This window comes from Mycteria americana, chromosome 8, assembly GCF_035582795.1.
Source record: "Mycteria americana isolate JAX WOST 10 ecotype Jacksonville Zoo and Gardens chromosome 8, USCA_MyAme_1.0, whole genome shotgun sequence".
NCBI classification, from domain to species: domain Eukaryota; kingdom Metazoa; phylum Chordata; class Aves; order Ciconiiformes; family Ciconiidae; genus Mycteria; species Mycteria americana.
Window position 1 is genome coordinate 46,351,799 of NC_134372.1, and position 23,701 is coordinate 46,375,499.

At 44.2% G+C, this 23,701-nt stretch overlaps 1 protein-coding gene across 3 annotated transcripts in view; it reads left to right on the top strand.

Annotated features, from left to right (window-relative positions):
- The window catches only part of CRISPLD2 (cysteine rich secretory protein LCCL domain containing 2), a 32,168-nt gene extending 22,654 nt beyond the window's left edge, over positions 1-9,514 (top strand). For all 3 annotated transcript variants that reach the window (XM_075510921.1, XM_075510922.1, XM_075510920.1), the window contains 2 exons: positions 3,928-4,061; positions 6,073-9,514. In XM_075510921.1, coding sequence (XP_075367036.1) covers positions 3,928-4,061; positions 6,073-6,127 — 189 coding nt within the window. In that variant the 3' untranslated portion in view covers positions 6,128-9,514. The remainder of the gene's footprint in view (positions 1-3,927; positions 4,062-6,072) is intronic.
- Positions 9,515-23,701: the final 14,187 nt, after the last annotated feature.

Consider the following 23,701-nt stretch of genomic DNA (forward strand, 5'->3'; position numbering starts at 1 on the left):
GGGCAAGTGATTTCGAAAGCAATTTAAAAAAAAAAAACAACCAACCTCTTTTTTACTTGAGACCAATTTTTTTAGAGGTAGAGCTGCACAAACAGGTTAGCCTAGACTAGCTGACATGCAAATTTATCGGGCAGCTGCCACCCCGCGGTACCTGCCTCTGTGCACGCTCCGACCTGCAGGAAATGGGAAATAGTTTTCTCTCTTTTTACTGAGGACAAAGCTACCTCAGATTACCCTCGAACGGGGCCTGTGATTACAAGGGTATTAGGCGAGGACCAGCATCCCGGGCTGGTGCTGTTTCCTGATTTGTACTGACGCAAAAGGATCGGTGTCCTTTAATGAATCGCATGCTCCGTTTCCTACTGTACCCCCTGGGTATTGTTTCATAAACGGGGGCAGGGACTGCGATTTGGGAGGAAAATAAAATAGGGGGGGAAAAAAAAAAAAGTATTTGGCCACTTCCTAGGGGTTTGGTTAACCTTTGTCTGGATTACTGTACTAATAGCGTGGATTGTAATTACGCCACACTAATAGTGTAGGTGTAATAAGGAAAGCATTTAGGTTTTCATGAGAGTGCGAGACTGGTAGCAAAGCAGGTGAAACTAGTTGGGGGAAAAAGGCGTTTCAGGAGGCTGTGAAACGTGCCGCAAAGGGAGAGCTATTGATGCCGAGAAATGCTTAGGCTGGAAAGCTGACAAGAGAAACACGTATGGCGTGCAGGGAGAGTTGGGGCAAAGGCTTTTCCCAGGGAGCACGGGCTGTGCAGGATGCTCTCCAGGAGCCCTGCTGTGAATTAACCCCAGCCCGTGGCCGAGGAACCATTAAAGCAGAGACTAAGCTGGATGGGACAAGTCCTAGTCTTCTGGGAGGGCTCTTTGGCTTCATGGCTGGAGTGGCACCTTCATGGCCCTGGGGGGACTTGTGCTCCAACTGTGCCTTCTTAAATAAGTTATCTAAAAGGAAAAGAAGCATCTTGCTCTGTGTCCAGTCTGCATTCCCCGCTCTGGCCTTTTAGCACCTTCTCCAAAGCACTGATTTGCTAAATGCTCTGGCAGGTGAGGAGTTGATAGCCCAAGCTGCGATGACAAAAATGCTTGGCTAGCCTCTGTAATGACCTGATTCACTGTGCTTTTGGCCCGAGAGAGCGTTCGTATTTACGTGATCCCAGGAAGGCATGTGAAAATTTGTTTTGCCACGAAGAACAAAGCTGTGACATGAAGGACTAGCAGTTTTTATGAGATAAGTCTGATTTTTATTCATGGCTCATAGGCACCGCTATCTGGGTTTGTGTTAAGAGATTTTTACCCACTTTAAATGTGTTCTGATCGGGGTTTTTTTACTCATCATTATGAAATTATCTTGGACCGTGTGTTTATAACATTATCTCCTGGTGCTTAAAGCACAAAGAGATATTGGCAGCCTTTGCTTTAAAAAGCAGTGCAGGAAATTGCTCGTGGTGAAATTAGTAAGACTGTGGAACCGGGACACAGAGGGGCCTTCAAATTTGGGGTTAATGAACAAAATGCAAGAAAATACGCTATGGGAAGAGTTCACGCCCAAATCCCCGGTCTTTCCACTGAATAGCATTACTTTTTGGTGAGAACAGACTTGCTGCCTTCATGCAGGGATTGCAGATTGAAGCAGCACGTGAGGGTGCGGGGGGAACGTCTCCAGAGTCTTCCAGTGCTGAAATCGGTAGCGAGAAGCAGCTGGCTGGGCAACAGAAAATTCGTTGCCTCCTTTCCCTGGTAGCACGTTGCAGCTAAGTTCTTTACACTGCCATGTAAATGGGGGGAGGAAAACAAAAAACATTTCTACGAGCACATGATTGTGCCTAGGGAATAAAATTCAGCTTGCCAACGTGGACAGGACCAGTTCTGGGGTGACGCTGGAGCTGTGTGAACAGCCGGCGGCCTTTATCAAGGCTGCAAAAGAGCTTTTAAGTTGCACGAGACGCTGCCGTTTGTCACTCTGCCTGGCTCCTAGCGTGACATAAGACTGCAAGGGAAACCCGTCCCCATCCCTGCTCAGGAGCCCTACCAAGCTAGGAGAGAAGATGGTTCTCTGCTCTTGAGATAAGGTCTTTTATCCACAGTTGTGTGGCCTTTCGTCGGAGGAGGACAGATCACCGACATAACCAGGCAGGCGTTTATCACCGGAGCAAACCGAGCTGGGTGGCTCAGCTCTCAGGAGATACAAACTTAATGATTAAACCAGTCACACTAATGAGGAAATTATGGGTGATTAAACTCATAGTCGCAGACTACTGCTAATAGCCCACTATAAAAGGTATTGTCATTTCATGGTGTGTGCCTCAGAGTCTGCTTTGTCAGGAAATGCTCTCAGAGCATCCCAAGGGGCTACAGCACGGAAAGGCGTTGCGTTGTCCATAACAGCCGTTGTACTTCTGAATTTGAGGGGATGGCCTTATTCTTGTAATGTCTCATCTTCCAAAAGCTCTGCAATCAATTCGTCAAAGCAGAGCCTGGCCTGGGATACGAGAGGGCTGTAATCCAACAGAGCGATGATGGGAGGTTAGAGGTAAGGCAATAAAAAGCCTGTTGGTCAAAGCTTTGAGTAAGCGGCAGAACGGCAAGTCCTGGAATAAAACAGGAATGTCTGGAGAAGAACATCGTTTAGGATGTATCCCAGTGGAGAGTGTTGCAAATTGATTCAGGACAGTTTAATTTTATGAGCCAATTTTAGATTTACAGATTTCCCACCGCATACTAGGGTGAATTCACAGCCTTTCTTCTCTTCCAAACACAGCGTTCCCTTGCTCCCTTGACCATATATAGAAGCAAAATACCAAATTGGCACTCAAAAGTCAGAGAGCTGCCAAGAGATAGGCCATCCAAAGTGATAAATATATAGGGGACAAGGCAAACCTGCCATATATGGCTGCAAGACTGAAACAGCATGATCCGTATCGTACGCACGCGACAGGAACGTTTTCCCTTGGTGCTGGTTTTGTGGTAGTTTGATTTTTAGCGATCAGGGATTTTATGGGGTTGGGAGGGAATTTATGGGGTTGGGATTTTCACCTGCTGCAGTTCCCTGTACAAAGCTGGTTTTTGCTTTTTGTTATTCCAGCTTGCTGTATGTAAATTCTCTAGAGGGTTGACGGCCAAGTTTATACTATGCCGAAGCCTTCTCTGCTTTTGCTCTCTTCTCTGGATGCTTCGGGAGCTTAGTCATCAGTTGTTAGTGTTTTGTGTTCCTCCATCTCTTCTGAGCCTGCACATCTTGGAGCGCAGGGTAACGGCGCGACGCGCAATAGAGAAGCTTTAGTCTTTTCAGAAGTGTTAATCTCCCTCCGTACTGGCTGTTGTCTTATGGGGCCTGTCCAAAAACTACACCACTCAATCGGCGCAGTCCTTCTGTTTTTCCTAGAAAGAAGGACACGAACTCTCCTGGATAATTGGTGGCCGTTTACCTTAATTCAGGAAAAGCGTCTGCTTTTCAAGCAACAGGGTGAATAAACTTTGCTGAGCAAAGAGTCACTAGCAAAGAGTTTTGCCGCAGCAGTTTCTCTGGTGCAGACCCAAGAGGTGCTGGCTGGAAAGTTGTCCTCGATTCAGCTTTGGCCCTGGATCATCTCCCAGGCACGGCTCCACCGCAGACGGGAGCGGTGGGAAGACTGCTCGTCCTCTGCGGTGGTGGTGGATCTTCTTACTGACGTTTTGCTTTTGCATTTGCTCCTGGGGCTTATGGCATACCTGCAAGATCTGTTCCATGACATCTTTTATCCCTAGTGTGTCCATAAGAAGGACAGAATTGTTTCATAGCTTTTTCATTCTGCTTTTTTTTAAAATGTATTTTATTTTTTTTTTGTTCCCTGGTTTTCCTTGTTGCTAATGGAGATGGTAAATCTCCAGATGTAAAATATAGACAGTTTGTAAGTCAAAATCATTAAATCTTTTTCAGAGCTCCAGTATCTGCAAAACTGCAGTGCACGCAGGAGTCATTGCAGATGAAAGAGGTGGTTTTGTGGACGTGATGCCTGTAGAAAAGAAGAAGAGTTATGTTGGCTCCTTAAAGAACGGAGTCCAGTCTGAGAGGTGGGATTTTTTTTCTTTGTACTTTCCTCTTATTCACGACCGTGTGTTCAATTGTATGTCAAAGTCAGCAGATATCAGCCAGGAAGGTTGGTGGATTGGAAATACATGACTTAACAGTGAGATGCAAACAAATAGAGCGTGTTGTCCTGCTCTTACCTTCCACAAGTGAGTAGCTGCTTTCAGATTGGGGTGAAAGCTATGAAATATTGTTAAGCCTGGTTTTATTTTATTACAGTATGAGTCCATATTAATACATTTTGTTGTGTTTATCACGTTAAAAGATAAGCACGTGTATTTCTGCAGCTTTCAGCCTGGGCCGTGCTTTGAGGTTTACAATTGGGATTTCCATTCAGTTCTGGGGTGTGGGATGTGTTTGTGTCTAACTAATTTCTTCTATTTTCTTTGAAAGAAACATGAGTAAATTAAACTATAGAGAGATGATCAAACAGGTTTTGAAGATGGGTTTGCCACCCTTGTAATTTTTTGTAGTTTCTTTTGGGCCAGCCTTGCTGGTTTCAGTGTACAATTGCAGATCAGTGCTTCCAAAACCCTGCACCTCCGGATGATGGCAATGATCGAGTCGCAGCTCCTTCAGTCCTTTCTAATTTGAAGCTTCCATTTCAGTCTGTGATGTATTTTTTTTCAGATATTGCTGTGATGGTACTGATTTCTCAGAGCTATCTTTGCAAACATAGAATTTCCCGCTATTGTGGGGGGTTTTGGTCACTGCTAATATGGCTCTGTCTGTTCTATGTAGTTCATCTTTTATAATTATCATAAGAAAACCAAAGAAGTTTCCTATTTTTATTCTAATAATGGATACCGCAGAATGCTGTAGAGCATCTCAGAAAATAAAAATAGACAAAGACAGGAAAGCTATCGGCATTAAATAGGGGCTTCTTTAGTATAGGTCTATCAGGATCAGCGTTTTGCAGTTCCGTGATCTGCAATTCGGTAGATTGGCTTTAGGTGACAAACCTCCTGTTCGTATGAGTTTTCTTCTATCTCTGTCTTGCTTTCAGTTATCTTTTATACTAACAGACAACTTTTTTACGTGGATGGCAAACTCTGCCCTAGCTAAGAATAAACTCTACTGCTAGCAGTGACATGCAATATGAGCACCAGGTGCTGATCTAGGAGGTGAGGGAAACCAAAGCCGTTCTCGCAGCAGGGATGAGTATGAAGGTTTGGAAAGTGTTATTTACACTCAGCAATAAGGAGCACCTTTGTGCTGTGAGATCCACTGGACAGTGAAATAGCTTTTCAAAGATCAAGTGAAAACCTTACCCTTTAGGACACTGGAAATAACCTTTGGTAAAGATACATACCCAAATAGGTATGGGAAAAGGTTGCCTTTAAGATTTACTGAGTCCTTACCCTTGTTGGAATGTTTATCTTGCGGGAATATGAAATTTTGCCTTTTTCCTGAGGTTTTGCAGCCCAGCAGGGCTGAAGAAATAAGGGCTGGGAAGAGAAAAGACCCCTTGCCCCCGTGCACGCAGCCACCCCCAGCAGCTGGAGTCAGAGCTGTCGGGGGCACCTCTGCAGATTGAAAATGAATATACATATTTATCGTCATTTAACGTGAGCTGATCTGGCTGCTCCCATTGCCAGCACTAGGAGATGGGCCAGGCAGGCCCTGGGAACCTGCCAGCCTATTTGACAACTGTTTTTAGGAAAACATGTTCCTCTTCATGCCTGAATCCCTGCATATGGGAGCACAGTGTTCCTTGGATAAAAGCTAGCACTGTAAGGGAGACTTTTGCTTCCCAGCTCCTTTTGTTGGCATTAGCACTGTAGATTTGGATTGAAACCATAAAATAAAAGTGCCCCTTATTTTTTATCCTTTATCTTTCTCTTGCTCCTGGTGGGGCCACATCAGCAGAGAGCCAGCGTGCTGAGGCAGTGCACCCCAAAGAAATTTGGAGTTACCTGTAGGTCTATCACACTTTGGGTCCGGCAGTGCCTGCATTTGGTTCATTAAATTTTTCTTTTTTTTCCTTTTTTCCAGCTTGAAGAATCCTTCAGATGGGAACGCTTTCCGAATTTTTGCTGTGAAGCAGTAAATTCCCAGGGAAGGTGCAGGTTTCTTTGGGAGAGCGCTCTGTTAATCTCCAGAGACAGGAAGGCTCCTCTGATGGCATCAGCTCTGACCATACCCTCCTTGCCGATCTCTTTCAGGGAATTAAAAAAGAAAAGAAAAAAAAAAAAAAAAAAGACACCAGGTTCTGACTCAGCTGTTCGCATCTCATTGCACCCGTTCAGCGTTGTATCTTTTCGTTTCGTGTTTTCGTTTCTCTAGGGGCATTCAGCAAAGATAAACTGTTCTAACTTTCAATTTATGAGAGAGGTGTGCTACACAGAACGGCGGTGGCTCAATGTACGGCAGACGTAGGGATCTCGGCCTGGCCCTGGATGGCATTTTTAGGGTGTGAAGCATCTACCGTGATGGGCGTGAGGATGTGCGCTGCTGAGCAGACTCCGAAGTGAGCGACTGTCCAGGCGCTGGACCCTTTGAAATGAGAAACTGTTTTAAAAGTTGCATCTTTTGAGGAGAGGCTGGGCTTTGATAGAGCGTTTTTGTGTATGTTTGATGTTTTCTGTGCAAAAGAAGAGACAATTTTGGTATTTTCCCAAGGAGGTGGCATGCATCAGCACTGCTGTGTAAGGCTGCTGGGGCATCGTGCTAGGCTAAGTTGTGTGATGGTGTCACGTTTGGGGAGAGGACGTTCTTGTCGGCCAGACATCAAGGCTTTTTGGGGAATGGAGTAGGGTGTGAAATGGTGGCAGAGATCCTCGCTGCAGAAAATGAGGCCACCAGATAATCAAAACAGCAGGTTTAATGTTTGCTGGTCAAACATTCGCAGGAATTTTGCAAGTCTGGCAACCTATGAGAGGTCAGTGAATCGGGGCTCCTGTGCTGGCACATCTCATCCTATACTACACACCATTTCCAATAAAATTTCAGTTAAATGCAGTGTATTGTTCTATACAGCAGTGCTGGTTGTTTTATCTGTAGTAGTTAAGTAGTGATAAAGTTAATCTTATTTCTGCTAGGAATGGTTGCATCCATAGGAAGCATGTTCACTTCACCTTCGTGGAGCTCTTTGTGGTGTGTGCAGTTCTGAGACTTTAAAGATACGGCATAAGTTGGGGTAGATGAATTTTTCCTGTTCAATTTGTGACACCAACAGATCCCCACTTTCAGTGTAAATGCTGTACCCGTGAGCATTTGATGTCTAGGATGGTAAGATTTGCAAAACCCATAGGTGTTGTAATGATGTTGTTTAATATTTTGTTATTTATGTCTCAACATGCATCCAAATGCATTTCGAAGCCAAGAGAAGAGCCTAGCATGACCAGCTCTTTAAGGCAGGAGAGTATTCTCTGCTTTACTTCGGAAATGAATTTTTAGAATTGGTCTAAACACAAATCTGGTTGTCTTTTGATGCACACACATGCAGTAACTTCATTACTCTGAGAAGGCAATGTAAACTTTAGTTCTTCAGTTCTTGTAAATGCATGGTCCTTCTGCGCAATAACTTGATTGTAATATTGTATAACAAACGGGAAAATATTTCCCTCTATTTGGCAGATGTCTCATAGGTGCTCTTACGCTCAGTCTGTTTGGTTTAATCTGGACAGATAGAAAAGCCATCTCTTCAAGCTGTTTCAAAACACAGACCAAAAATATTTATACGATTAAGCACTTCTTTAATTCTGTAAACACGGTGAAATCAGCAAGGAAATTACTTTTATCACTCAGTTTGTTTCACCTGATGGGGTTTCTTTCTCTGTGAAATCTGAATCTGGGAAGAGACCTTTTGTAAAATATTACATTGGAGCTGCTTTGCATGGTCTCCAAAAGTGCTGCACAGCAAACCTACCTTTGGGGTGGATAGAGAGGAATGACTCTATGTATCATCGTTGTTTATATCGTATCGTCTTCCAAGGTGTACAGTATTTGCTTTAGATAGGCAAACTGAAGTACTTTTTTCTTACTAGGTAAATTGATGTTAAAAACAGCTGGAACATATCTTAGAAAAGCTGCTGGTTGGAAGCGTTTGAGATCTTGGCAGTGAGATAAGGCTTCCCTGTTTCTGCCCACTGTGAATAATTATACTATGCATGGTCTGGTTCAAGCCCATTAAATACTGCAGCATGAATCTATGACCATCATGGGCCAAACGGTAGCCACAGTGCTATTTATTGAATCGGAAAGGGCGAGAGAGATGCAATCAGGTGTGGGGACTGCAAGAGCACATAAAATGCCTCGACGCTAACGTAGGATCCCACCTCTAATATGCTGTCCGTGACAATTACGTACGCTGTAAAATGATGGAAAGAAATGTGAGGGCTCTTGGAGAAAAGTCCGGGGGATTATTGTGAGCACATAAAAGTCCAAACAGCTTGGGATGTATCTACCTGATGAAAAGGGGGTGAGGGAAGAATTATTATTCCAACAGAAATATCCTAAAATGCTTAATTCAAGTTACAATTGCGTATTTTTGTCTTCAGCCAACTGGTTTGGATTTTTAGAAACCAATGTTAATTTAAGTTTGTATCTGTTTATTTTTATATTTGTTGTACAAAAGAGAAATTGTGCCTTTACTACACAAATATTATTCGAGGTCCTAGGTGCTATGAATTTAAACATACCTCCACCAGAATCAGGGGCGATCAGGTCCTCCAAGGCAGTCATGATATAGCAATCACTTGCAATGGTGTGTGCTAGCTATTCATATATAGGTGGGACAGTACCGGTTTTTAGCCAAATATTTACTGATTTTATTTCTGATACCAAAACATTTCTCAGCCTAATATATTTCAATGCCGCTTAAAGATGCAGCACGTCTTTATATCACCAGATCCATTCCTTCTTAGCCCCCAGCTCAGCAGATTAGTAAGCACGTGCCAACTTGAAGCACCCGGGGGTAGCCTTGCTGAAGCGCCTGGTTAAACCCCTGGCAAAGCTGATGCTGCCTGGTTGTTCTTTTCCAATAAATTTATTTTTGAAACCAAGACTGCCAGTGCAGACGCTGCCATTGCAGAGCATCTGGCTCGGCGTAGCCAGATCTCCAGAGAACGCAACCAGTGCGAAAGCTGAAGCGCGGCGCTTCCCCAGCTGCCGGTGTGCTGTCGGGTCCGTTGGCTCCATTAATTTCTTCATTTTAAGACGTTCAGCCAACAGCTGATTGAGGAGTCTGCAGTTGGTTGGTTGTGCAGTCTAAATATTTAGGGCCAGTTCATAGAGTTGCTTTTTTTTCTATGAAAAATGATGTATTTTACTTCCTATGTATAAAAGTTTCTTGTAAATTTTTTGTGTACCTTTGCATGTTTTTCAAGGGGCTGTGTGTTTATAAACTACAATTTTTTTCTAAATACAGAATTGTAAAATATCTTCCCCCCCCCCCCCCCTCCATTTTCTTTTGATTTCTGAATTATTTGTGAAATAAAACCTTCCCAGAATGAATGCTTCCCTTGTCTTTAATGCTCAGACAGAGCTGGGGTTGAATTTAGAAGAGCTATTTGGGATTACTCCTGGGGACTGCAGTATCCCCTGGAGAGCCCAAGCGAGATCGGGATGTGCAGAGTCTGTTCCAAAAACAAATACATAAAACTGCCCAGTACCCGGGCATTAAAAGTCAACCTTTACACCCCATCAAGAATAAGATGTGTCCTTGCCTGAAACATCCTGAGAGGAAGGGAAAAATCAGTGTCTGTCTGAAGTAGATGAATGAGTTGGAAATAGCGTTTAATAAAGTAGTTTAATAAAGTAATACAACTGAGGTGAACTCCTCCCCACCTGGCCAGGCTGTTGTTCAATGTACCCTTATTTTTTTGAAAGGAAAAGTGCACAGATTTTTTTTTTTTTTTTTAACTCCCCATGAAATTTTCTCCAAGTTCGTACTTGCCGACAGCGCCACAAATCAAACCAAGTTGTTTCATGGTAATTCAACACCGTCCTGTTTAAAGGAGCAACATGACAAGGAGGTTTACAACTCAGCCTCCAGGCAATGAGCACCATATGGCTTTTGACCAAAAATGCGGACTGAGCCATGGCAGGGAGTCCTGATTGACAAGAAGGCCATGAAATTTTATGTTTTCCATTACATATACAACAAGATCAACATAAAATACAGAGATGTTTGCATTAGTCCACAGCTGGCCTGATCCAGTTATGGTTGAACGGTATTTACCTGTAAAACCCAAACCAAGGACTGACACGGTGACGCGGTTATGGAGCTGCCGGTGATTTCTGCAGAAGGAAAGGTTCGTGGCTATCGCGTGCCCTGCAGTTACAAACTGCCTGTTTGAACTTGCTCGTGCCCAATTTGTGCTCGCTCTCCCCCACTCTCACTGCTGCAAAACTATCTCCCTTGCTGAAAATATTGGGGAAGATTTTCACGAGCTTAAAAGTAAGCAGAGAAGGGTATTCAGACTCATGCTCATGTCATGCTGAGGCTGCCTAGACCATCCTGTTGATTGTAACACTTATTGATTTCCTATTTGTTAGTGCTACAAAATGCCCCAAAATATCATTGCAAAATTTAGGTCCGGGTTGGCGTAGGGAGGAAAACAGCGTAACATCCAAAATTTAAGGCTGCTATTCCTGTCCTTTGTGTTAGCTTCTGTCCCTTGGATGCTGGCTCTGCTTTTGCTAACTGTTGTCTCCTGCTGCTCAAGCCATGGGCTTTACTCTACGCTCGTCAACAAAAAACATGGTGTTCCCAGGAGTGCTGTGCGTGAGCAATGCTGCAGACAAAGCTGTGTCTTCTTTCTGTGCAGCAGGTATGCAAATCAGGTAAGTGAAGACTTAAAGGAACACGCAAAGAGGTAGGAGCAAAATTTAATTTTTTTTTTTTCCCCCTGTCAGGGCTGGGATTCAGGTTCATGCTTTAGTGAAGAGGACATAAAACCTGGAAGGCTGAATGTAAGTAGAGTGGGGAAAGGGAAGAGAAACCCATGTGGATCTGAGTGAGGGTAGGAGTCCACAAAAGGAGTGGACCTGATAACCCTGTTTTCCCACTTTGCTGGTAATCCTCCGGGATCAGCAGGATGCAGGGCTCTCCTTGCTCACCGTTTCAGGAGAAATGTCTTGTTGCCTGTTGCTCTGCCTTCTGCTGCCTGCTCCTCATCCCCTGCTGAGCTCATCAGAGGCTATGTATAGCATGGGCATACCTTGGGATGGGTGTTCTTCCAAAACCCCACATTAATTTATAGGATGCACCCGGGCAATGTTTTCAAAGCCATTTTGCAAACGACGGGGTTGGCTCTCATTTATACTAAGGACCTACTTTAAGGTACTTAGAAGACATTTATGCCACTTTAGGGTGTGGACAGAGCAGTGTAAAGAAGCCTCAGTGTAAACAGAAACCACCCTTATATCTTGTTGACAGCGGTTAAAATAGGGTTACGGAGTTAAATCAACAGACAAGGTCTCCCTTATGCAGCACTCGTCTCTGCAGTGTTTGCTCCTCACCCTTCATACCATGTGAGCAGGCGAGGGCTATATGCAGTTTCCCTCATCATCTGCTGCATAGCCGAGTACCTCGTCGTGCTATTAAGTGTCAAAGTGAATACAAGGATATTTATAGCGGGCTAAAAGTCAGGAGGCTCAGGTGCAATATTATAGCTGAAAGCAGGAGAAGGGAGCACAGGCTTGCAGAATAAATTCAGTGCTTCAGAATGCCTTACAAGTGTTGCTTCTCCCAGGTTTGGGGCTCCTCTGGTTTAGGGGCTGTGGGCGACCATGACCCTGAGAGAGGACCTGCCAACACGTCCACCATCCTGAGAAGTGCTTGACACCGATATCCTCAAGTTTTTATTGCAGTAGCTGCTTCAAGGCTTGTTTCTGCACATCCATCTTTTGTACTTGTGGAAGCTAAGAAAATACCATCTGCGAACTATGCCAAGGGGGCAGAGGACAAGTTTGTCAGAAACAAATCTTAAAAGCAGCCTGATGTCCTTCTCTACCAGCTTAACGGGCTTTGTGAGTTGGAAAAAAAGAGTAAACCCTGACGGATTGACTGTAGGAGGGTTTTTAATACTATCTCACTTGACGTGCTTGTAATCAAAATATGGTTTAGATGAATGCAAGGGGGCTCCAAAACCGGATCAGTAACTGTGTCTGGAGAGTAATTCTCAGTGTTTCACAGCTGATATCTGTTTTGTTTCATCTGTTTAAATCTATGGAGAATTAAGGCAAAATTCTCCTGATTCTAACCAGTCTTCTGCAGGCAAAATTTCAGCCTGATTCTAACCAGTAATTTCATTAATAATCTGTGCGGTGAAACAGAGAATATGCTTATTAAAGCTGCACAGGGATGGATGGCAGAGAGCTGAGAAGGACTGAGAGTGTGGTGAAAGGCAAGGCCTGAAAACAAAAATAATTCTAAAAGTTGGAGAAACAGTCTGCAAAAACAAGCCAGTACTCGGAAGAGAGGAATACAAGGAATAATAAAAGACGGAGACCAACCAGTAGGGCAATAACTCAGCCCACTGAGATAAAAACGAGTCAAAAGCATCATGCCGTTGCCAAGGAGGTAAATGTCATATTAGATGTGGAAAGGGCGGTATGGTCTGCAAGACACATGAGAAACCTTTCAGCTTTGCTTCGTGCTGTTAAGGTCTCTAGTGCAGTATGATGTCTATGTGTGATGTACGCTATTGCCTAAAAAGTATGCAACCAACTGTGGGAAGTCCAGGAGGAAGCGGAGAGAATGACCTGAGAGCTAAAACAACCCCTGAGAAAGGAGGAAGGATTGCTGAGGATAACAAAAGAGAGGGAGAGAACTCTTGAAGCACGTCAAGTTACCGTAAGGGGAGAGAGGACATTTGTTCTTTGTGCCCAAAGGGGCTCTGCTGAGAAGTAATGGGCTTAAACTGTAGTAGGAAACATTGAGAGTGGCCATTAAGAAAGGCTCTGACTGGAACAGATACTCTGCGTGGTCTTTTCAGGCCATCATTCAACGTTTTTAAGAAAATGCTGTCCGTCAGCTCCTAAGAATGAGATAGCCACTGCTAATCCTGCTTTGAGTAGAGGATGTCTTGATGGCCCTCCCAACTGTAATTTCTATAATTTTCAAGGCTAAAGGAAACATGAAATCATATGCTAAGGGTTATCATCTATTTGGACCAGGATGGTACACAATCATGGGCCGCATTGTCCCATGGTGACACAGATAGAGACCTTCCAGCAGAAGTCGCCTAGGTAAAGGTGCGCAGCATCATGCTAATATGGATTGAGATAACAAAAACTAGTCATTGCTCTCCTAACTGTTTGTTGTTCAGATTTTTTATTTCCTGTAGGTCTTCTGGCAGACAAATGATTCCTGTGACACCCTGAGGTGGGTTTGCAGATGGACCTGTGGACCTCCTGCCACGTCTGAGGTAAAGTACTGGGGACAACCCTAGAAAAACGCTGATCTGAAATGCTGGCAAGGGGTGATTCAGGGCATCCCTGTAGGGATGTCACTGAGCAGAGTAACACAAACTGAGTGTTGGCTGTTGGAGAGCGGCATGGACCGCTGAAATGCAGAAGAGGCATATCGTACCAGTGCCAGGCATGTAGCACCATCTGAGGACGGGCTTTTGGTGGGAAGATGGAGACCACGGAAATTTTCTCATCTGCAGAGTCATGAAACAATCTCAGGCGTCTGAGGGAGGCAGCCAGCTCAGCAGGCTGCGCTCGCCTTTCCAAATACACCAGAGAAGTTAAGCTATCTTAAACTGTTACAGCAAAACAGATGCACAGAGCTAAGTAGCCTTCTGCTGGTCAATGCTTTTCTGGGGAACAGCTTCCTTATCAGAAAAACAATGATTTTTGTAAGTCCAAAGCACTAAATTGGAATTTGTTCGGACACCAACCATTTTAACAAGAGCAATAAAATGATGAAAACAGGCGAGTTTTGATGAGCTCAAAACTCTCTAGTCTAGATCAAGAAAAGGACGTTAAAAGCCAACTCTAGTTGACATTGTGGACGGCTCGGGATGCAGTTCCAGAAAATGCTTGTGATCCTCTTTTGAGGAGAGTTACTGGAAAAGTGGTCAAGCCCTGGCCCCTTGGCCACGTGCACAGCACGGCCCAATGGCAAGGGCTCGGTGCAGAGGGGGTGCCCCGTCCCCCCCGGGTGTCCCGCACTGACGCAGGGGAAACGTGTGTGAGGTCTCTGCTCCTCTCTTATATAATCCATGACTTCAGATAAAATTAATGCCAAGTACCCAAAAAAGGGATTGTGTGTGCTTTCTCGCAGCCTCTTCCCGTAATCTGAACACAGCGTTCGACTGTGACAGTTTTGCCAGTAAAAGAGAGGTTTTTCCTTTGCCTTGAGATCCAGATTTAAAATTAGCTGCGTCTCAGCAGAGCCATCGGCAGCGATCCCTGCCAGCCTCAGTGCTCGGCGTTAGAGGTTCAGGGCCATAAAAGAGCCCAGCAGCCCAGTTTAAACAGTGACCAGAAAAGTTTGTTAAGGGAGGGCTCCCTGGCCGTTAACAACAGGAGCCTCCATTAGCTCCTATGTCGAGAAAACCAGTCAAACTTTATAAAAATACTTCCTAAGGTAAATATTAGTGAGTCACAGATACTAAATATTAATAATTCATACATTGGGAACAGAAATATTAGCAGGATCTGTAAGGCAGGTCTTTTTTACGTGTAATATTACAGAATTAGGTATGTGTTCCTCTCTCTCTTTTTTTTTTTTTTTTTTTTGTCTTGCTTGTGCCAACCTTTCACGTCTGAGATGCGGGCTTGGAGCTGCTCTGAGGTCTTGGGTCGGTGAAGCCAGCTGGTGTCTAAGTCCCACGAGGGGAGCAGCTTGCCTGGAAGGGACCCAAGCAGGGAGGACATTGAGCAGCGCTCCTCATCGGGGGGTCGGTAGCGGGGCACTCCTGGGGAATCGGAGGGTTTGACTCCATACTTGCAAATCGCAGATAAATGAGGGGTTTTTTTTCATTGCCAGGCTGACCTCTGGAAAAAAAAAAAACAACCCCAAACCGACCACATTTATGCAAAGTTTATGCAACCACCCAATCCCCCAAAGCACTTTTGTCGCATTAAGGAGCAAAATGGAGTGAGATGCACTCCTTGTTTTTCTAGCGAGGCAGTTTTAAGTGAAAAGTGGTTTTGTTGATCAAAATGAAAAAAAAAAAATTAAAATTCAGAGTTTTAAAAAGTGAAATTGCAGTTATTTCAGTAATTTCTTTTCATGTTTGAAAGCATGACTTCTTAAAAGTTTGTTGGCATTGAAAAACATTAATGGAAAATTTTACTTTAGATTTTTTTCTTTTTTTTTTAGTTTCCCATGGTGTACAACTGGTATTTGCTGGCTCCTGGTGGAGACTGAGGTGTTGTCTGGGTGAAGAGGGGAACCATTTTTTTGTTGAAATTGAAAAAGAGTGTCAACTAAAAAAAAAAAGAGATTCCAGGCAGAACTGCGAAGGAGAAAGGCTTTTCTCGGAGGAATGAAGCAAAAGGAGGAGTGAAGAGCAAGGGGCTATGACAAAGACTCAAACTGGAGTCTAAGGCCTTATTTTTGTCGAATCTGAGGGCAGTTTTGCCTTGGATGTTGAATGAAAGCCAGTCCCCAAAAACCAGAGGGGTGAGTGGAAGTCAGGATGTGAGGTGATCCCGATGCTTTGAACCACCACAAACACGTTTTCCTCTTCCTCCCCAAAAGAAAAGCGTTTTATTCAGCTGGTTATGAAAGACTCAGTTTCATCATCGGTGCCTAATTTCATGACGCTGTGTCCTGGCTTTGCAGCCCATCCCGCTGAGGCTGGTCCAGCATGGTGGTGGGGAGCCTGCTGCCACTTAGGTGGTCCCAAATTACTTCTTGCTTCTTGTTCCTCAGCTCCTTTAAGCCAAACCCCAGCTTTGCAAGGACTCCATCAGAGCTCTTCACTCTGAGCAGTTGGTTCATTAATTAGCACACACACATTAGCTTGAAGGTCTGCACCTCTCAGTGGTAGATTTTGGTCCCATGTGGCAGTGCAGGTGGAGGCCCCTTTCCGGGAATGGATGTTCCTCTTCAGATTTTGCTTTTTGACTCTGGATCTGGTCCAATGCAAAGAGAAAAAGCACACGGTGGCTCTAGGGAAAATACTTGTTACTGAGCTGCGAGCTGTATCGGCACAGAGATGCCAGCAAGTACACATGGAGACAGTTTTCTCTTTCATCTTAGCCTGGGGGTCTCAGGGGTGTAGGAGATAAGTCCATGTCTTCCACATCTGCTCCAGACAGTTGCTACTGAAAGGTCTCACATGATGCTGAAATTGTCCAAAAATGCCAGGGACACGTTTCACCTTTCCCCTGAAAGCATGTGGAAGAGTACCACCATCAGCTCTGCCTTCTTCCAGGAAAATCTTCTATGAGATACCAGACCACGATACTCCTCACTTCAGCTAAATGCAATGTAAAGGAAGTTTCTCACTAGGAAAGGACAGCCAGAAGCAGTCTAGCTTTTCCTGAGGTAATGTTTGAGCATTCTGGAAATTAATGGGCAGCTTTTCATCTTGGCAGGTGGGCAGACAACATGGCCGTTGTTTCTACCTCTTTATATCGATGGCTTCCCAGTGGGTCTTTCTTGGAGAAAATGAAGTGGAACAGCTAACTCAGCTGGTCAAATAGCACACGCAGCCTGGAAGACTGCTGAGGATTACAAGCCTGGACAAAAGCCCAACTTCTGCTGTTACACCAGTGACAGATATCATTAGTTTTGTGCTTGATCGCTAACGAGTGGATGGTACCTTGTAACTACTCCATTTGTAGACCCGGTTTAAACAGCCATGTGCTGAGGCACTCCGGTCTGCTCGCTTGCTGGGCTGCAGCGAGGCTTTGTGTCTTGATAAGCTGCATCTCATCTGTGGGAGCATCTCAGTGTTGGTAGATGCGTAAAGGAGTCATTCCCACAGCTGGGGGCATGCAAAACAGAGGGAAACCCTATTCCCACCAACACCTTTTACCTACCAGCCCTCTGGGCGCAGTAATTTTGGCAGATGTGAATTTCTCATCAAAGCCCCAATTTGTGCTGTGCTCTCCCATCCCTTCTGATTATCACGGGCTGACCAGTCTAGTCTTCTGTGATCTCTACCTTTAATTAAAAGCAGACCAAAGACCCTGGGACTCGCACGCACGCCCCGGTTTGCATTCCCTCTCCCTTCCCTGCTAGCAGAGAGGGGCAGGCAGGGCTGTGCTGAGCACGGGGGGAGCAATTTGTAGACACAGGCTGTGCTCAGAGTACACTGTCACATTAACGGCGGGGGAAGTTTCTACTGGGAGAGCAGGGTAGCAAGAAAAGTATTAGAAGAGGAAGTAAAAATGGACCACTGATTCATTTTTAATGAGTGTACCAAAAATGGCTGTAGATTTCAACAGCTGTTTTGATTGGGACAGGAACCCATTATTGCCAAGGGTGGAAAGACACAGATGCCCTTTCTAAAAGAAAGGCTCACAAATGCTGTCAGGATCTCATTTATGGAACCATTAAGCCAGGGCCTGAGCTAGTCGTTACCCTTCTGCCCCAAGTTTGCCAGCTCAGGATTTGCAAACGAACCCCAGTTCTGTGCAAATTTGCATTCATGGGGAAATGTAGGCAGAGATCCACGTTTTCTGCGTTGAAGCACACCACCTCCCCTCCCCAGGCTGCGCAGCACAACCAGGCTGCCTTGCATTGAGAGAGCCCCATGATCGGTCTTCGAGGCTCTAAACCAGCCAGGCAGGAACATGCAGATTTTCTGGAGTGGTGGCATCTTGGTGAGGGTGTCTTTACAGGACAGATGATTTCCACCATGGAAGAAGAAGGAGAGGAAATGGCATCAAACCATGCCCCTGGTTGTTGATGGCTGTGCTGTTACAGCTGGCCTTAACAAAAAGATACGGGCAACGTATTCTGTGGGTATCCACGGGGCTATGGGATGTGGTCTGTAACACAGGCTCACCAATGAATTTTCTAATTAAAGGGTTATGAGTAGTCCTCACAATTTGTTGGAGGATATTGCATGGCAAAAAAAGAGGCAATCAGGTGCCATAGGAAGCCCGCAGACTTGAACCACAGCTGCGTGAGTCCTAGTCTGCAAACTGCACTGTACTGATTCACGTATACATGATGCACTGTTTTGTAACAGCCGCTTACTGAATTGCAACTATCTTGATGCTCATTTCCTCATTTATTTTATTGAGGACTGCTTTAGGCCCATTGTTAAAATAACTGCAGAGTGTTGGTGGGCTGATGTGGAGCAATGTCGGGGGGGGGGGGGGGGACACACACGACACGGAGAGACGGGTGGGCGTTGCATCATTTGGTATTTGAATGGAGTGTCTTGCACAGACAGTCCCCTCCGGGCACGGTAGTACCTCTTCCTGAACATAATCACCCCCCGTTAAGCCCCATTAGTCTGCTGGAAGTGCAGCGGCTTGGACATTGGACACCAACTCTTGCGCAAGTGAGTCAGTGGATGAGTTGGCGTCACGCCTTACGCTGCAACCCCATCACACGGTGCAACATGAGCTTTTGGTGTCTTAATCTGTTTTTTGGCAGGAGCAGGAGTTATGGAACAGGAAAGGAGTTTACTATTCCAAATCCAGAATCGAGGCTTTGTGAGAGATGACCTGTGATGCACAGCAAAAGTGAGAAGGATGTTTCCAAGTATGTCTTGACTTCAGGGAACAGGATATTACTGGGTGAGTCTGACAGTTGGTTGCATCTTCTTAGATGTTCAGTCACTCTCCCTCCTCACACCAGCTGGGACAGTTGTCCACAAACCTGTCATTGTAGCAGGGCTTAGAGTTAGTGCTCTAGGGACATGGGTACGGTTTTCTTTCTACTGGGTAGCTAATAACAAGACAGGAAGGAATAAAATGAACTTTGCAGAAGAGACTATATTTTGATGAAATATACATGAGAAAAGCAAGAAAGTCTCAAGAGAGCGTGACATAACTATTGCAGTTCTTGACTATCAAGAGCAGACATGGAGGTCTTCATGATGTGCCATGGGAAACGGGCCAGGAGGTGAAATCAGCCTCTAAGTACTGTCTGTCAGCAGGAGCCGGTATTGCCTTGGGTCAGTGAGATATGGATTCTGGACAGGAGGGCTGGGAAGAAGAAAGGTTGCTTGTCTCCTTATTAATGACGCCAATTATTCCCTTCCAGAAGTAGGGAAGGCAGATGTGAAACATCTTTCCAATAACGTCAAAGATGTTATTATATTGTTTGTAGCCCTATTTGGCTGATTCAAGATTTCCAGTATTTGTGCCTCATCACAATAAAAGCAAGAGCTGCTCACATCCTTGTTCACCCAGAGGAACCAATCTTAACCGTGAGCTTTTTGAGCCAAAGAAACAAGGGCTGTGTCCTTAGTTAAATACATAGGAAAGGCAGCCACATTTTGAAGCTTACTAGATTTTCCTTCATTGTGCTTTTACTCATGTTGGATCCCTGTACGCAGCCTGACTCATAGCTTCGGGAAAGAGAGCAATAGGTATTGCCTGCTCAGAAAGCCAACTGCTAGCAACTACACCCAAACCACCATGTTGGACTCTCTAAGTTTCTTGTCTGGATGATTTCCAACTAAAACTTCCCATCAGTAGTCGTCAAAGGATACAAACAACGAACAGTTCCATATTGCATATTTCACTCCACCGGTCTTGTACTCTCCTTTACCTCTATCTTGTCCTCTTTGACACAATGTCCACTAGTATCAATGTGAGATTTATTTTTGGAATGAAGATAAGATTGCCTGGTACCTTTCCAAAAAAATGTTAACTCAGGACACTCTTTTGAACATAGAGCAGGTAAATATAACTCTGTGCTCTCCTTTATGAATTATTTGCCCTGAGAAAGCAACTGGGTTTTTGTTAATGGACAGCAGAGCCTGCAGTAGCTCTGTGTATAGCACTGAACAGAGATGCACAAGTCATTTGGAGAGCTTTGGTGCCTGCTTTAGCAATGTTGGTCTAAGGCGTGGCCATTTTCTGATCAAAACTTTTTTTGGTGGGAAAGTTGAACTTCTGACATCTGAATTTTGTGGCATTTTAAGTAAGGAGTTGACTTTTTCTCTGGAAAATTTTAGTTCTCTCATGGGAAGATGAAAGCATGCCCAGTCTAAATACTAAAGAAAGACACATCTTGCTTGAAACACTTCTTCCATGCTCCGGGAAACTGGTGGGCAGTTACTGTGCATCACTCTCTTGCTTTACAGAAAACCCTTCCAACCTGTCCTATAGGTGTGTCACCCTGACTTCTGACATTGCATGGTATGGATTCGGACAGTACGAGAAAGAGGTCTTGCATTATGCTCTGACAATTACTATATTGGGGTACTTCTGATTTTGGGAGAAGCATGTCCTTATTAGACACAATTTCTCTGCCTTGCGATAAATTTTGTGATCTATTTTGATGTCTTGGAGAATCTGTATAACTGGTCCCAGGTATCTGGGAAATACAACTTGTAATCCTACTTCAACTTCTTAGCCAAATGAATGAGAATCTTAAAGGAAAGTTTAATCTCAGAAATTCCTTTTCACTAACGAAAGAAAACTGGTATTCTGCTTTGGATTTGCAGCACTTGAATACGTGGCTCAGACTGTGTGCTTGCCCATAAGTTATCCATGAGACTGAAACTGTAAATGACTTGTTCAGGGTTTGAATGGGACACAGTTTTTCAAGGCACAGTGAATCCTCATTGGCAGTATCTGACGTGGTGTAAATTGGCACAATCTCACTGCAGTTGATGGACCTACTTCACGTTCTGGCTGCAGGTGTTTACAGCCTAAAAACCACACACTGTTGCTGCTAACAGAGTAAGATATATAATGTCGTGCATGCTAAACCCAACCCCATATTCAGGGGCAGCTAGACTAAAAGCAACCTCATCACTGTCCAAGGTTCAGAACATGACCTGGTGGGGCTTGCAAGTCTTAGCCATGAATTATGGCATTGCTGACGGTGGTTTCCTGTTACGGTTGGAAAGGCTGCATGGATTCAGGGAGAGCTGCCCTCTCCCAGGGAATCACATGGGCCTGGAAACAGAAATAAACTTCACATGGCATTTCTTCTAACTGACTGCTTGCTCCTCTGAGGTATATGGTGTATCAAGAGACCAGCGTCAGCAGATGCATCACTCTTCACTTACTATAATGTTATTTCTAGAAGTTTGCTTGGTTTACAAAGAACAGAAACCTGATAAAATGGTTGGATGAAGCACAGGGTAAATTCAGCTGTTCTACAGATGTGAAATGAGAGAAAGCGATTTGGTTCTTTCTCTTTTTAAAACAAACCAGCTCCTTCACTTCTCCAGCATGCAGTCTCTTAAGCACTGTCACAGCCTCTCCACCCCAGTAGAAAGAACAAATATCCTCCCCATGCTATCACTGTTGGAAACCCATCTGCAAGAGATGCATTTTAGACTTTGTACATGAATATATTTTTCATAGTCTCAGGGCTCTTTGTGGATAAAATGGTGCAAGTAGAGCAATTACGATGAGCACAACCACTGTAAATAAAATGGGAAACATAGTTTAATAAGAATAATTTAACGGTGAACTTGGTTTTGTTGTTACTAATCTGTTTTCTAGAGCCGAATTTCTGCAAAGAGGTTGTTAAAGAGGTTAAGGGGTTTCCTATATGCATTTGTCCATTGGATGAACTCAACTCTTGGTTGGCCTTCAGGTTTCTTCGCTTTTCCTGATGTGCCTGACTGGAATTGCAGGTAGATGTCATGAGAGACTCTCTTCAGCTTTCCTGATGGAGAATTGATACCTGTCTCATGTCTCATGATTCTCGTGCATATAAAGCTAAAACACATTGCTACCATGCTATTGCCCTTTACCCTTTTCATCTATTGCAAGGCTTCTTGGAAATACACTCTATTTTCTCTTCTGTTCTGCTCTCTACATGGTGATACACTGGAAGATATTAAACAACAAAACAGCAAAGAGGATATGTTTTATATTATTTTGTTTATAAGAACACTCTTGACTGGTAAATAGCTACACCCTTCATAAGTGTTTTCAATTTTCTCTTTGAAATATGAAACAAGTAATGCTTTTAACAAGCAGCTCTTCTTTGTCAAGTATTTTTCTTGTTTTAGGATACCCAAATAGTTTAAAAATCAAAATGTTTCCAGAAAACCTGAACGTTTGGGCACACTTTTTTTTTTTTAAAGTAAGCCATGCAAAGTTCAAGCTGTGACTGTAAAGACATGACTGTTCATGATGCTCAATGCTTCATGCTGAGTACAGCATCTTTCCATATGGGAACCAATGTGCGATCTGTAAAAAGACACAGCAACCTTAGAAAGCCACTTGCATGAGAGACTTCATCTAGTTTCTTTCTTATTAAATTCAGCAAAAAGCATCTTGTACAGCAAATGAATAGCTTGAGATGTATAGGGAAGGATGCTACCTTCAGACACACTGCAGTGGCCTGGAGTAAGATATTCCTGTGATGATCATTTCTCAGAAACGGATGACCAGACCATGGCATTTCAGTGTCCCTCCTATGTTGCTCCCAGCAGCACAAAATGATTGCAAAAAAGCTCTTATTTACCAGCTCATGCCTTTTCTCTGGGAGAATTTCTGGGTGCATGCCTGATACTTGGTCCCTTTACCCAAGCGGGGCACAGAGGTGGGATTCTCCTTGACTTCACCATGAGAGAACTTGAAAAATAAGATCTGAAAGTGAGGTGCCCCAGACCCAACTTATTCTAATTTAGCCTTACATCCTCATGAAAGGCTTTTTGGTCTTGCTGTAGCTAGGATGGTTTCCTTTAAATGTGCTGCAGTCTACTGTATTGTTCTACACTTCCAAAGAGTGTTATTTCAACCCAGTTTAAGGTCACCTTGAGAGTGGCTGGGCTTGGCACAGCAGATTTCTGGGCCCAGGACTTGCTGCTGATCTCGAGTTATTGGCTGATTACACGAAACAGTTTATAGACTAAGTCTGAATAAACCCTTCAATTAAGGTCATAGTAAATAAGATTCTAAGGTTAAAGCACTTTATGGCAAAACAGGCTCTTAGGAACTAGTCATATTAAGAGTAATGATTTGATTAGAGAATGAGAAACAGGACTGGAAAGACAGGAACCTGACCTCAGCAATAAAATGCGCATAGTTGCTTTTTTTTTTCTTGGAAACTGGTGTGCAAAGGTACAATTATACAACATGGCCAACATTTCAGCAGGCCAATGCAAACGATTTGTGCTTTTCATGACTCCGGGCATCTGCACAGAGTTTTGCTTTGTTTTAAATTTTCAGGCCAAATTCTCTTGCTAGTATGCAGCACAAAGAGGTTGCAACGTGAGGGCTGGTGCTGGGACGCTCCACTGCTGGAAGTGGTGGAGGTGCCTGTGGAGGTGAACTGACCATACTGAACTGCAGGGGTGTTTGGCTCCTCCAAATCAGAATAAGCTTTTGGACATTACCAATCAATAAGAGTCGAATTTAAGGATATTTGCAAGTAGGTTGTAATTTGGAAGAGCAACCAGGGCAGATAGCATGGGTCACATTGTTGGAGTTAGCTGAAACTGGAGTTTGAGGGACGCAGAGGGGGGATATAGAGGCAGCCAAACACCCACACAGCCCCAGCGCCAGCCTTCGCTGCCTTTGCAGTATTTGATTAGTTGTTTCCTTAGAAAATCAG